The sequence below is a fragment of the Bos grunniens genome, chromosome 9 (genome assembly GCF_055505025.1).
Source record: "Bos grunniens cultivar Pamir isolate PY7600 chromosome 9, Bosgru_T2T1.0, whole genome shotgun sequence".
Taxonomy (NCBI): domain Eukaryota; kingdom Metazoa; phylum Chordata; class Mammalia; order Artiodactyla; family Bovidae; genus Bos; species Bos grunniens.
In genome coordinates, this window is record NC_141173.1 from 51,269,704 (window position 1) to 51,284,346 (window position 14,643).

Genomic DNA, 14,643 nt, shown 5'->3' on the forward strand with positions numbered 1-14,643 from the left:
CCTTGCACTTAGTAGGTGCTCATTTAATGTTTGTTCAATATGTTGTCTGTGTTTACTCTAAATGGACAATTTCATTTACGTATTGAATTGGGAAGAAAACAGTTTCTTAAATGAATAAACTAGCTAGTTTTGGGGGGCATTTGCACTTATTTTGAATATGTTATAATTTGAATAAACTGTTAAATTGAAGGGTAGTTCGCATTATATTTTATCTGTAATTTGTTTTGAAGAAATCAGTTAAGAGTAAGTTTTGGGAACATTAGCACAGTCCCCCTGAGCTAATAATTCATTACATTTTCTTAGATCTAGAAACTGATACCAAGAATGGAGATACAAACTTAAGTGTTTCAGACTACCAAACTAATGATCTAATTCTATACAATACTGCTGATTAAACTTTAATTTTAGGGACTTCCCCTGCAGTTCCATTGCAAGGGATACGAGTTTGATCCCTAGTTGGGAGGCTAAGATCCCACATGCTTCACAGTGTGGCCAAAAAAAAAAGTTTAATATTAATGCTTGATCATCAGTGACTAGTATGAATATACATTTTAAAGCTTGCTATTTAAAATGTAACCATAATTATTTCACTATTTGAAAAAGTATTGAATCTGATTTACTAATTGATATTCTTATTGAAGGGATTGATACAATAAGAATTGATATTCTTATTGAAGGGATTGATACAAGGTAGCAAAGTAGAAAGAGATGCTCTGTGTTAGGAATAGTAAATGCATTTTGACCTTCTGAGCCTACAGATGACACAGTAGTTACTTTAGGATTAATTGAAGCCATCAGTTGCTAGAAAGATTTTTTTTCTTTTCCCCTGAGATTTACAGGAATATGTTTACTACATGGTGGTCATGTATCATTGTAAATGGAATTAAAAGTCACCTTTTTACAATATTTTTCTCTGTTGATATTACAAGTAAAACAATAAAATCTATCGTAATTTTTTTTCCGATTTTGCTTTCATTGATGGCATTCTTTGTTGTAATTATTCTTTTGTCGTAATGATGCATTGGGATTCACAGTATCTTGAAAACTCAGGCAGTACAGCAGGAAACATTAGTTTTTGAAAGCTCTTATCTTTCTTCCTCTACGTGAGGCTTTTAGATGGAGTGGCAGAATTAAAATGTCAAGTCTTGGATCTCTTCTGTCTCGTAAGCAAGGACAGTCATGCTGGTTGGGTACAGTGAGTACCCGGGCAGGAGCTGCATTGTCTAGCCTGGGAACTCCACAGCTGTTAGTCTGGCTGCTGTTGTGGTTTGTCAGCGCCATGTGTTCTTTGATTGAAGGAAGGCTACAGCGGTATGTCTGCCACCAGACCCTTCTAGTGATGGTTAAAAAATGGCTGACCTCCTTTCATCTTGTTTCACTAAGGTCTTTTTCTTATGACTATGAAGTTGAGGAATATGACTCCTTCTTGCTAAGTAGAGAGATAAAAGGGATCATTTGTGGAAAATTTGTAAATTTTTTATATGTGAAATAAAGTCAAATTCACAATAAGGGCTTCTTTTATAGGCAGTCTTTTCAGCTTAGAAATATATGCTTCTTGACTTTTTTTCCTTTTAGTTTGAGCTATCACTAAATTAATGGTATTATTACATTTTTATTATCAAAGATTTATCACTTTAATCCATTATTAGGTAACATGATTTTAAAGGTAGAATAGCTCTGCTAACTTAAATTATGTGTTTTGCATTCTTATTTTTAAAAAGAGTTTAACAAGGAGGTTTGAACTGGTTGAACCTTGATACTGTGAATTGATTAATGTGCTGCAGTTGTTAGTAGCTCTCTGACCAGTCTTTTTTTAAAATCTAAATGGCTCAAAGCACAACTCTTAACAATGAAGGTTGTAGATGGACCTAAACCCATTTATTTTATTCAACTTGATGAACTACCTTTTAACTAAGTTTAACAGTTTAGAGCAGAGAATGTAAATTTGTGGCTAGGATACAATGAAAAAAGCAAATATCTAATAGTTTAATAAAAGTTAAGAGTTTAAACAGCTTCATTGTTTTTACTCTTTTAAAAAAGAGTGATATTGCAGCTTACAAATCAGAGTATGGTAAAGGCTCATTAAAAGTCATGTCTGAAATGGTAAAATGTTCAAATTGTAGAATAAATTTGTAGACTTGTAAGTTGAATTAGAGGTCTTTAGTTGCTGGATAGACTTTTTACAGTTTTATCTATAGATGATATTTATAGGTGAACATGGGTATTTATTGGCATCTTTCATTTAAGTCCATTGAATATTTCTCTTGCATGGAATTTGCACCGTTCTAATTTGCTTCTTTTTTCAGTGTTCAGTGTTCTCTTTTCAAGGTAAAAAAGTCAAGTTTTTACCTCAGTATCAAAATTATATCAATTTTCAAGTTTATTGAGTCTGAATTAGAGATTATTTCAATATTTAATAGCTTCTGGGACACATATTTCAATTTCTTTCACATGTAAGTATATTTTAGGAGTGAGTAACATGGTATGAATTGTTGTATGTTTACTTTTATATCCTACTTTGTATATATTTAAATTTTTGAATCTTGCATTAACTTTCAAAATAAAGAGAATAGCGAGCAGTTCTAGGAAATATAATGTGCTGATCATAGGCTAGTTAATAAATAGAGCCTACTTTCATAATTATTGGGGAGGAATATTAAAAACTAATTATAAAACATATCATCATATAGAAGAACATGTACAGATATAGTTTAAAGCATACTATAAATACTATTAGCACTCCTCCCTACCACCACCCCCAGAGTTAAAAAATAGATTATTAGTACCATAAAAGCTACCTGTTTCTTTTTTTCAAATACTTCTTCCTCAGCACAGGAAACCACTATTTTGACTTTTACAGAAATCATTCCATAGTTTTGAGAGCTACTTCTATATGCTTAAACAATATGTTGTTTAGTTTTATTGGGTAGCAAGCACAAACTTAACTGCCTTTATTGGATGGTTCCCAAAAGATGAGTTGAGAGAATCTCTGGAACGTAGTCTGGCTTTGGCTCCCCAATTTAGAAGACCTCTTTCTGGGAAAGTCAGTAGGCAAGGTCATGAATGTGTTCTGAGTCACACCTGTCAAAATCAAGGTCAATTGACAGAGATTAGAAGAGACCAGGTACTAGTTCTCATCCCAGAAAGTTGGAGACTGCTCCATGTTTTCTGCTTCTGAGTTCATCATGGCCCACTTCATGACTCTCGGGAATAGGCCCAAGCAGAACAATTCTGGGGTGGTAGTTTGTTTCCTCTCCTGATCAAGGTAGCAGAGCAGAGAGGGGAGATGTAACATTAGCAGCTCATTCCCTGTACATTCTGTTCTCAGAGAAAAACATGGTAGAATGGCAGAAGGGATCTTGGTGTCAACAATATATCCTTCTTGTAAGTCTCACTGCCCCAGTCTAGATTGGTTGCCTCCCACATTAGATGTGTAAGCATCATTGTGAAATTCTTCCTAACTGTCCTCCTGGGCATTCCCTTACATGATGCCCCTGCTGTTGCCTGTAAACCACTTTGTTGTCTTTGTTTGTGTTCTCATTTGGTTGTGTGTGTGTATGCATATGTATGTTTTTCCTTTTGATTAAGGTAACATATTATAGCAACTTTCCATAGCAGAAGATAAAAAGTTTCCTTTTTTTAAAAAAACAAACTTGTTCCTTTATAACCAATTCTAACCATTTCCTTATTGATTGTTCCTTATATGTGGTTTCCAGTGTTTTTGCCTTTATGAACAATGCTCTGATGAATAATGTATGTGTGTTATTTCACATGTCTGTAAGAATATCTATATAAATACAGAAGTGAGCTTTCTGGGTCAAATGATGCACGCATTTGGAATTTTGATAACTGTTACCAAATTGTCCTCCATAGGCATACAGTTTTCACTCTGTCAGCAACATAACATATATGGAGAGGGTTTTTCCATAACCTCACCAAAAGACTGTTATACCAAACTTTAAAATTTTTGTCAATCTGATAGGTAGCAAATGGTATCTCAGAGTAATTTTAGTGTATGTTTTTCTCTTTTTGAATAAAGCCCAGTATCTTTTCATTTGTTCTTATTTTTTTGCCCATTTTTCTACTGGGTTTTGATCTTTTGCTGATTTCTAAAAGCTTTTTGTGTACTAGAGAGGAAATATGTTACCAAGTTTATCATTTGTGATGTGATTTTGCCTATAATGTGACAATAGCTTTTTTTTTTAAATGTAATGTAATGCTAAACATTTTTTTGTTTTTGAATTTAAAAATCTTAAATTTTTTTTTTATTTTTATATGGCTTCTGGATATTGAGTCTTGGTTGAAAAGGCAAATTTTTAAATTTACTTCAAGGTTATAAAAGAATTTCCCCATGTTTTCTTCTGGTACTTTTATGATTGACTTTTATCTAAAGCTTGATCTATTGAAATTTACCCTGTTCCATGATATTTTCATTTTTCCCATTTGGCTATCCTATAGTTACCCAAACTATATAGTATGTTTTCCCCACTAAATTGGTAGCACTCTAATTATACTAACTTTTCATATTATTTGGGTTTTTTCTCAACTTGCCCTTGGTTGTGTTTGCTTATATGTTTAAGTACTAGATTTAACCTTTCAGTTATGAAGATTTTAATGCATTTAGTCAATCATCTCTTACTACACTTTTCTCTCTGCCCCCAGGTTTTCATTGCTATTCTTATTTATTTTTTCCATACCTGGGTAGAACCTACCTCTCCCTTCAACCTCTCACATTAAAAAGAGAAAAAGAAAACTCTAAAATCTATATACTATTGCCATTCTCACTGGAATTATGTTAAATAAATAAATTGGGTGGAAGGTGAATTGAAATGTTCATAATGATAGGACTTATCCAAGAACGTGCTGTGTATTTCCATTTGATCAAATTTTCTTTTGTCTCTTTCAGTAGTGTTCCTTTTTTAGATGTTACACATTTGTTTAGTTTATTCCTAGTTATTTTATATTTTCAGTTGCGATTATTGTTTGTTTTCTTCTATATCTTCTAACAGTTCTGTTTGTGTGAAGGCGATTGACTTCATTATCTTTATATACTCCCTATTAAATTCTCATTATTATAGTAGCTTTTTATCTCATTTAGTTCCTCTGGCTTTTCGAAGTAAAAAGTCATGTCATCTGCAAATAATTTTCTCTCTTTTATATCTCTGAGATTTATTTTTTGTCAAATACATCAGTAAAACTTTACAGTGTTAAATAGTAGTAGTGAATGGGGGTATCGAGGGATTTTATCTTATTTTTTCTCAGTGTATATGATGACTTATATTAATTAATGTTATTAGAGTTCCCTAATATCCCTGTACTACTAGAATAAAGGCCTCTTGGTCATACTATAATCTTTGTGGGTTTTTTTTTTTACTGTGCAGCTAGCTCTATTCTGTCACTGATATTTTATTTAGAATTTTTTTAGGTAATATTATATCTGTGTGTACACTCTTGTCAGCTTTTGGTACCAATATTATGCTTCATGAAGATAATTTGATAGCTTTCCTTTTTCTGTGCCCTGGGACATAGGTTTACTGTTTCTGTGAAATTATTAGGTACTGGAGGTTTGTGTAGGGATTATGTAATTCAGTGACTTTAATGATATTTTTTTCCTTCCTTGAAAGCTGGAAAATTTTCTAATTTTTTGAAAAATTATCTGGTTTTCTTTTTCCTGAAATTTCAAATATAATTACCTAAGAGTTGAGCAAAGTAGTCTCTCATGATTATTTGCAATATCTTTCATTTAGGTAGTGATTCTCCATCTTTGTTATATGTGATGTTATGCTTTTCACGCTTATCTTTTTTTTTCACGCTTGTCTTGATTTAGGTTAGTTGGTGGGTTTATTCCCTGCTGCCCAGAAAATCAGCTTTTGATTCATTTATTTATTCTCTTCAATTTCTACTTCTATCCTCTTAACTCTTTCCTTATACTTGTGTTCAGTTTAATGTCCTTTTCTAAATGTATAAGTTAGCTGCTTAATTTGTTTTTAATTCTTTTCAATCGATTTACATATATAAAGCTGTTCTGAAGAGTGAAAAGTATCTTGGATTCTGACATATAGAGTTTTCTTACTCTCTGAGAAGATTGCAATTCTGCTTAATTTCTCTTTGACATGATAATTTTTTGACAAAAGATTTATGTATCATTTTCATATCAAGAAATCTAAGTCAAACAGTGGTTTCACATATATGAAAACCTGTAATTAAGACTTTGCTTACTACCTTTCCCCTCACCCCACTGTTAAAATGTGAATTAGAGAAGATTAAATTTATCCACTAAGAGGGCTGCAATTAGTGTAAAAGATGATAATTTATTAGCTTAAATAAATCTTTATTTTTGGAATATATGTAGTTTTATTCTGAGAGTTTTTCGTGAGGTTAGATCTTTTCTAAGCCATATGTAAGAGGTGTAGAACCATAAAACTTATTTACTAAGAGCTGCTGAGCACTTGAACACATGATTTTCATTGACAACTAAATTCAAATAAAATAACAATTAAGTTCTGAAGTTGTCTTCTTGTTGTGGACAATATTCTGGACTTTAGTCATGTGTATGTGTGTATATATATATATATACATATATGTTTATGGGAAATAGATGGGGAAACAGTGGAAACAGTGTCAGGCTTTTTCTGGGCTCCAAAATCACTGCAGATGGTGACTGCAGCTATGAAATTAAAAGACGCTTACTCCTTGGAAGGAAAGTTATGACCAACCTAGATAGCATATTCAAAAACAGAGACATTACTTTGCCAGCAAAGGTTCATCTAGTCAAGGCTATGGTTTTCCCTGTGGTCATGTATGGATGTGAGAGTTGGACTGTGAAGAAGACTGAGCACCGAAGAATTGATGCTTTTGAACTGTGGTGTTGGAGAAGACTCTTGAGAGTCCTTTGGACTGCAAGGAGATCCAACCAGTCCATTCTGAAGGAGATCAGCCCTGGGATTTCTTTGGAAGGAATGATGCTAAAGCTGAAACTCCAGTACTTTGGCCACCTCATGCGAAGAGTTGACTCATTGGAAAAGACTCTGATGCTGGGAGGGATTGGGGGCAGGAGGAGAAGGGAACAACGGAGGATGAGATGGCTGGATGGCATCACTGACTCGATAGACGTGAGTCTGGGCGAACTCCAGGAGTTGGTGATGGACAGGGAGGCCTGGCGTGCTGCGATTCATGGGGTCGCAAAGAGTCGGACACGACTGAGCGACTGATCTGATCTGATCTGATACATGTGTGTGTGTATATATATCTATATGGAGGTCATAGTGACCAGTTTAATAGCTGCTTATGTATTACTACTTTCTTCGTAGATAAGAAATTTCATATGATCTACTTGTTACTTTTTGTCCTGGTTAAGGAGTAAATCATCTTAGGGACAGAGTTGGCGAGAGGGAGGGAGGAAGCAAGAGATGGGGAAAGATGGGGGATAGAAGAAAAAAGGAGAACTTATTCTAAACCTGTAAAAAAAAAAAAAATGGGACTAGGCTGCTTGCTTTTTGTTGACTGTGAAAAATACTTTAAACACAAGAGAACCTGTATGTAGGAACCTTGACTTATTTGGGGGAGAATCTGGCAACACAAAATTATTCATGCATGGAGTTTTAGAACTGGACTAAAGGACACATTTAACTTTCTAAAAATTCAGTCATTTTAATTTACAGACTAGGGAACTGAGATCCAGTGTATGTTGCTGTTTGAAAATCCTCTTTTAAGAGGATGAAGTTTGAGTCAGTTGTCACTGAAACCAGATTCTAGTCACGGGAACACAGAATAATGCTTTGAAAGGATACATTCTAGTATACATTCTTAAGAAATTCTTATTATTTTGTTTTATAGCGAATACAAGCTGGCATTCTAAAAGCATTCAACAACCCAACTACTAAAACTGCTGATGATGAAACTAGAAAAAAAGTCAAAGGTATGTTGACAGTTTCACTGTTAAAAGTTTTTTCTAGAAGAAAATATTGTAAGTTTCTTTTTAGTGGGGAAGTGGGAGAGGAACTGAACATTATGTAAACTAATTCTCTGAAGTAATGCTGCTGCTGCTGCTAAGAGTTTACTTATTCCTGTGGTGGCAAGACAGTCTAATGGGTCATAGAAAGAAAATATTAGAATCTATGTGAATTAAAAAAAAAACTAATATCAAATATACAGTTTGACTGATGCACTTAAGAGAAGTATCCTGTGGGAGATTTGAAAGGTTGTTGAAAGTAGCAACCTCACTTGGAAGTTCACTTTTATCATACTGTGTCATTTTTCATTTGAAGTGTGCTTATTAGATAGTGGATTTATGGATATTGTCTAGTCTTAACTAGACAAAATGCTTCAGTGTTCCAGAGATTCCTACAAGGAAATCATTATTTAAGAGGGTACTGTTACGTCAAGCATACATGTCTACTCCTAGTGTTGACTCTTGATCAGCCAAAATATGAGGCAGAAACAATGATTGACTAACTGATCAAAGCTGATTATAATTTATCATTTATATTTTATCATAAATTTATAATTTATCATAAATTATCATTTATAATGATCAGTATTTAAATGTAGGTTTATATCCCATGTTATTAACAATTTACTGTGTCCTATAAATATATTCTTCCTTGAGGTAGTAACTCATTTTTAGAAAATGTTTAAAAATATTATTTATTTTATTTATTCTCTTTTCTAATTCTGTTTTTTATAGCATTATATATAAAGGGTGTCTATATAAACAAATATAAATACATTAAGCTTGTATATAACAAAACTGTGTGCAGTTGAAGGTTCAAGATTTTAAAAAATAATAGGGTCTCAAGTATGCTCTGTTTTGTTTTGAGATAGTGCCATCTAGTGCATGTTTAGAATAACTGTTCGTTTTTTCTTTCACTCCTTTTCAGTTTTGTAATCTTACTTACTTTCAATCCCTTCTACAGTTTTCCTTAATGAAACATCTTAGTTAAACATAACTTCTAAATAGTTACCATCGTAATTAAAAGGTATTTCTTGATATGTCCAGATAAAAATCTGCTCTGTCATTCAGTGCTTCAAGTAATGTTTTAAAATGATTTCAATTGTTTGCATGAAATTTGAGGATAGAGATCCAAAAAGGATGGAAGAGAAATTTGAAAGAGGAGTGAGTAGGTTTGAAAAAAAATTTTTTAATATATTTTCCCCCGTGGTTTACTGTGAGAAATTTCAAACTTCCATTAGAATAGTGTGAAGCCCATGTGCCTGTGTGCCCATAATCATGCTTAAATTACACTTGATTCATGTTTCATCTGTTCTCCCCCAATTCCATATTATTTTGAATCAAACCATAGGCATCATTTTCTTTTACTTATAAATATATAAATATGTAGTATATCATATAGAAATAGAATGATTTTAACATTTTTATGGAACAGGAGTTAAATATATAGCTAAGTTATTAATTTCCATGTCAGTTCGTATGCTTTGCAGTGTTTACTTGTCTTTTACTGCCCTGTTGTGTCCATAGTTATGGTCCTGGCATTTGTAGCCCTAAATCGTAATCTCTTTTTCCATCCCTCTGTCTACCTCTAGGTTAGGCACAGAGGCTTTTTAAAGGGTTTAGTGGGAGCAGTTGAGTGTGGTATGAACAGTGGTGATTACTCTACTTATTTTACTTCTTAAAGTTTAAGAATAATCAGTTTGTTATTTGAGACTACAGTAGTTGATAGTCACATTTTCTCTATAGAATTGTAAAGAAAATTATAAGATCATATAGTAAAATATATTATTAAATATGGTCCCAGATTATTCAGATTTCTTTTGATTCCACAGGAAAAAAGCCTGTTACATTGTTAGGTTGATGGTTGATATGTTTTTTTCATTAAAAGTATTATTTTTACAGCATATGGAAGAGAAGGTGTGAAAATGAACTTCATAGATCGTATCTTTATTGGTGAATTAACTAGCACGGTCATGTGTGAAGAATGTTCAAATGTAGGTACTTTGTAATTCTCTTCAACATGGACTAGATTATAGTCATATTGTTTTTATTGTTTTCTTTCACATGTAATCATTAGCAGTCATTTTTATTTGTGACAGATGACTATGTAGTAGTTTTTGAAAGTCTTTAAAAAATATATCCTTCACTGTTAGAAAATAAACATAATGTATAATTTTTTTAAGTAAATGTTATCTAAATTTTCCTCTTGACACACCTGTGAAGTTCATTTAGCCTATTTTAGTATAATCCTATGTGCTAGCTACTCATTTGGATTGAAAATGAAAGAGAAACTTCTGTGAAGAGAGTAACTACGTTAATATCATTATGCATTGCCCTAAATTGTAATCACAAAAGAAATAATTCAATAACATAATTTAGGCTGATCTTCTTTAAAAATTTATATTTATATTACTTGTTCAATTTTTTTTAAAAAAGAAGACTTGACTCATTTTTGAATTTAGTGATAATTTCATTTTGAATGCCATCTGTACTGTAACAGCTTCTTAAGTGAAGTCGCTCAGTCGTGTCCGACTCTTTGCGACCTCGTGGACTGTAGCCTACCAGGCTCCTCCGTCCCTGGGATTCTCCAGGCAAGAATACTGGAGTGGGTTGCCATTCCTTCTCCAGGGGATCTTTCCAGCCCAGGGATTGAACCCAGGTCTCCCGCATTGCGGGCAGACGCTTTAACCTCTGAGCCACCAGGAAAGCACAATAGCTTCTTAAGGACTGTATAAATTTTTACAGGTTTTTCAATTGCTTGGTAAGGAATATTTCTGGAACTGTATGGCATATAATAGGTTTAAATTTCTGTCAGATTTTAATCATAAAAGAGAGAGTCTTTATATCTGTCTTCCTATCCCAGATTGTAGAGTATCTTTCCTCTCTAATCTTATAAAATCAGGATTATATATTGTATCTCCTTCAAGCCTATCATAGTGAAGCACAGAATGTGTCATCATGATATTACGATTGACCCTTGAACAGCATGGGTTTGAACTGCATGGGTTTGAACTGCAAGGGCTCCCTTATACACAAATTTTTTCAGTAAATACTGCTAAAGTCCTACACAATCTCTGCATTTGGTTGAATCTGCAGACACAGAATCCCAGATACAAAGCGCCAACTGTGAAGTTATGCTCTAATTTTTGACTATTCAGTGGGATGGGGGTCAGCATTCTTAACCCCCACATTGTTCAATAGTCAGCTCCACTTAGGTTTCTAATATATTCAACATAGAAGTTGATTTCTTTTTTCACAAACTATAGAGTATCTTTTAAAATAGAATTATCCTGAAGAATCTTCAAAACACCGTCAAGTTCTCTAGCTTTTCTCATGGCTTTTTCTTAACATTTCATATTTTATTTATGTTATGTCATAACGTATGTCATATGTTATGGCGCCAATTTCACCAAAAATATGCTTATATAGTTAATCAGTTTTATTAAACACAGTTTATTTTAAAAGTTACTTTAAATATTCCACATTAGTCATATTAACAGTATTATAAAATTCAACTGTGTTGCGTTTACTTAAGCTTTGGATTATCTTATTTTGATTAACCGCATATGTGTTGCCATGGGGTCACAGAGTTGGATACGACTGAGCGACTGAACAAATGTGTTGCTATACCCAATTAAATTACTGTTTCTTCCAAGAATGCTTTTTAACTTAAGATTTTAAGTTTCCTGGGAAGTTTGATTTCTTTAAGGAGTTTACAAAACTACATTGTCTACATTAGAATTCTAACTGAAGTTTTCAATGTGTTTTCTTTTTAAGATCTCCACGGTGAAAGATCCTTTTATTGATATTTCACTTCCTATAATAGAAGAAAGGGTAAGGAGAAAAACCTTAAGTCTTTTTGTGAAGGACATTTATAAATTCAAAACGTAGGCATTTTTGAGTATATTATCAAGTATCTGAGAGTCATTACTCTTTATATACAGTAATTGAGTTTGTGCAGTGTATTTGATATTGGAGTTTGTATATGGATGAGTGAAGGACGATATAGTTCCTAATCTCAAGGAATTTAAACGCTTATGCTTTATATTTTGAGAATTATCATTTAGGAAATTATATTTCAAGTGTTACAAATATTAAAAAGTAGATATCCAGAATTCATTTCCTAAAGAAATTTTGTATTATGTACATGTTATCTATATAGGTTTCAAAACCTGTACTTTTGGGAAGAATAAGTAAATATGGACGTTTACAAGAGACAGATAATGGTCAATACAGTGGCACTGTTCCTGTAGAAAATACTCATCAACCCAGAGCAATCAGGAAGCATTCTTCATCTAAAGATATGGTAAGATTATATGCATTTGTGAAACATCCTGCTTTTTGAAACATTTTAGTAAGAAAAATTTTTTAAAGTATACAAAAATCGAGAAAAAGGTATAATAACCCCCCAGGTACCCTCAGTGTCATAGTTGTCATCTCACAACTGGTCATGTTTTATCTGTCTGTCTCACATTTTCCTCCTCCTCATCCTAGATTATTCTGAAATAAATCCCAACATATATCTAAATGTATTTCTCTAAAAGATGCTTTTTAAAGACATAACCATTGTATCATTATTGTACCTAAAAATATTTAAAACTTAATAGGACAAACATCTAGTCATAATTTTAATTTCTGTAATTGTCTCATAAAATATTTGTTTTTGCTTTTTCAAGCATATTTGAATTTAGGATCTTAAAAAGATCTATAGCTTCCCACGTGTCTTAAATGTCTTTTAATCCACAGATTCCACCTTTTGTTTTCTTTGCAATTTATTTGTTGAAGACATGAAATCTTTTTTTTCAGCAGTCTCACCTTCCTATATCAATAGTAATTCATTTTGCATATTGTGGTAGTTCGTTTTGCAAGCAGTAATTCATCTACATGTTCTTAAGAGATGCCTCTGTTCCCTTTGTTTCCTCTCTAAGGCAGTTAGAACTAAAGGCCTAAATAGGTTTAAGTTTGATTATTTAATTTTTTGCAAGAAAACTTTTTCAAGTGACGGTATGTATTTCTATCAGGAGGTACATATTATGTTTGATATTTCTTTTCCTGTGATGTTATCAGTAATTGATGACCATTATCTGATCCACTGTTTCCCCAGGGACTCACTAGGGAGGGTGACCATGGTGATTGATAAATAAAGCCAGATTAATTTAAAGACATCCATTTGAATTTGCACCTTGTTAAAAAAAAAAAAAAAACAATTTTTTTACCTGATATGATTTATACTAACTTGGCAAATTGATGTATTACCAGATTTAACTTACTCTGTTCAAAAGTCCTTTAAGGGACAAAACTACATAAATTGTGCAGAGGTTTACACTTGAAAAGCCTCCAGCATAGCACTGTTCCACACAAGTGCTGTTCCCCACCCATAAATAGGTAACCATTAAGTTGGTTCCTTGTGTAAACATTTATTTTTAAATTAGAGCTTTTTGTTAGCATACTGTTCATTGTAGTTTGGGTAGATTTAGTAAATGGATTTCAGGGGTACTAGAAATATTATTTTAATAATTGTGAAATGTTTAAGTAAGACTTACTAGCATTTATTTTCAGTAAGGTCACAGATTCTTTTCTCTGAAAACACTATCAACTTACAGAATCAGCTAATTCATGGCAGAAAATGTACAAGAAAATCATCATCTGGAGAAGATAAAGCTGCTGTCATAGACCAGGAAAATGAAAGCCTTGAGGTGAATAGAGACTCTTCATTGTTTGCAAGCATCATGAACACTGAGTTGACTCTGACTGAAAGCCCCACCGATGGCAGTGAGAAAGAAGACAGCCTTTCTGAAAGTAGCGTTGATGCTGACAGCGAGGCTTCGGAGTCTGAGAGTGCTCCGAAACAGACTTTGTTGTTGAGATCCAGAAGCGGATACTACACGCACACAAATGGACACCCTCACTACCCGTCCAAGAGTGAACCACTCACTAGGGAGGGCGACCATGGTGATGAGGGAGTGGCGGAAGCTATTTCTGAACTTCATTTGAGCAGCACTATAATTCGAGCTAGGGATTTTGACAGAGAAAATCAGCCACTAAGTGTTTCAAATAATTTGTGTTTTTCAGAGGACAAGCATATGGTGTCTCAGAGCCCCCAAAATGCTTTTCAGACCCTTTCTCAGAGCTATATAACCACTTCTAAAGAATGTTCAGTTCAGTCTTGTCTCTATCAGTTTACATCTATGGAATTGCTAATGGGGAATAACAAGCTTCTGTGTGAGAACTGTACTGAGAAGAAACAGAAGTACCAAAAGGAAACCACTTCTGCAGGTAAGTATTTAGCTTAACTTTTTTTTTTAAGTATTCATGGATTATCTGATAATCAGTGACTAGTGGGTAATAGATCCCACATGGAGGAACCTAAGAACCTGTCACCATACATTAGCTGCTTGGAGTCAGGGCTTGTCTTATTCATATCTGTACCTTAGCATTGAAGACACTGACTGGGCAGGGGAAATTTTCAATAGAATTTTGTCCAAATAAATTGAAGAACAGGAAGTATCCATCTTGAAAATGCAAATTCACATAATCTTATTTCAGGGAACTAGCTATCTGAAGTCTTTCCAGAAATAATTTCTGTAAAACTTAATTGCAACACCAGTGAGATTAATGTCCTTCACAAAAGTCATATTATGAGATATAAATTTGAAGATTTTAAGTAATTGTATATTATAAAGCTAGCTATA

General features: G+C 33.2%; 1 protein-coding gene across 10 annotated transcripts in view; it reads left to right on the forward strand.

Annotated features, from left to right (window-relative positions):
- Window positions 1-14,643, forward strand: part of USP45 (ubiquitin specific peptidase 45) — a 58,929-nt gene that overhangs the window by 30,472 nt on the left and 13,814 nt on the right. For 5 of the 10 annotated variants that reach the window (XM_086317585.1, XM_086317589.1, XM_086317586.1 and 2 more), the window contains 5 exons: window positions 7,837-7,918; window positions 9,854-9,945; window positions 11,729-11,785; window positions 12,114-12,257; window positions 13,555-14,227. In XM_086317585.1, coding sequence (XP_086173711.1) covers window positions 7,837-7,918; window positions 9,854-9,945; window positions 11,729-11,785; window positions 12,114-12,257; window positions 13,555-14,227 — 1,048 coding nt within the window. The remainder of the gene's footprint in view (window positions 1-7,836; window positions 7,919-9,853; window positions 9,946-11,728; window positions 11,786-12,113; window positions 12,258-13,554; window positions 14,228-14,643) is intronic. The other 5 variants (XR_015133065.1, XR_015133067.1, XR_015133066.1 and 2 more) reach the window with 2 other exon arrangements.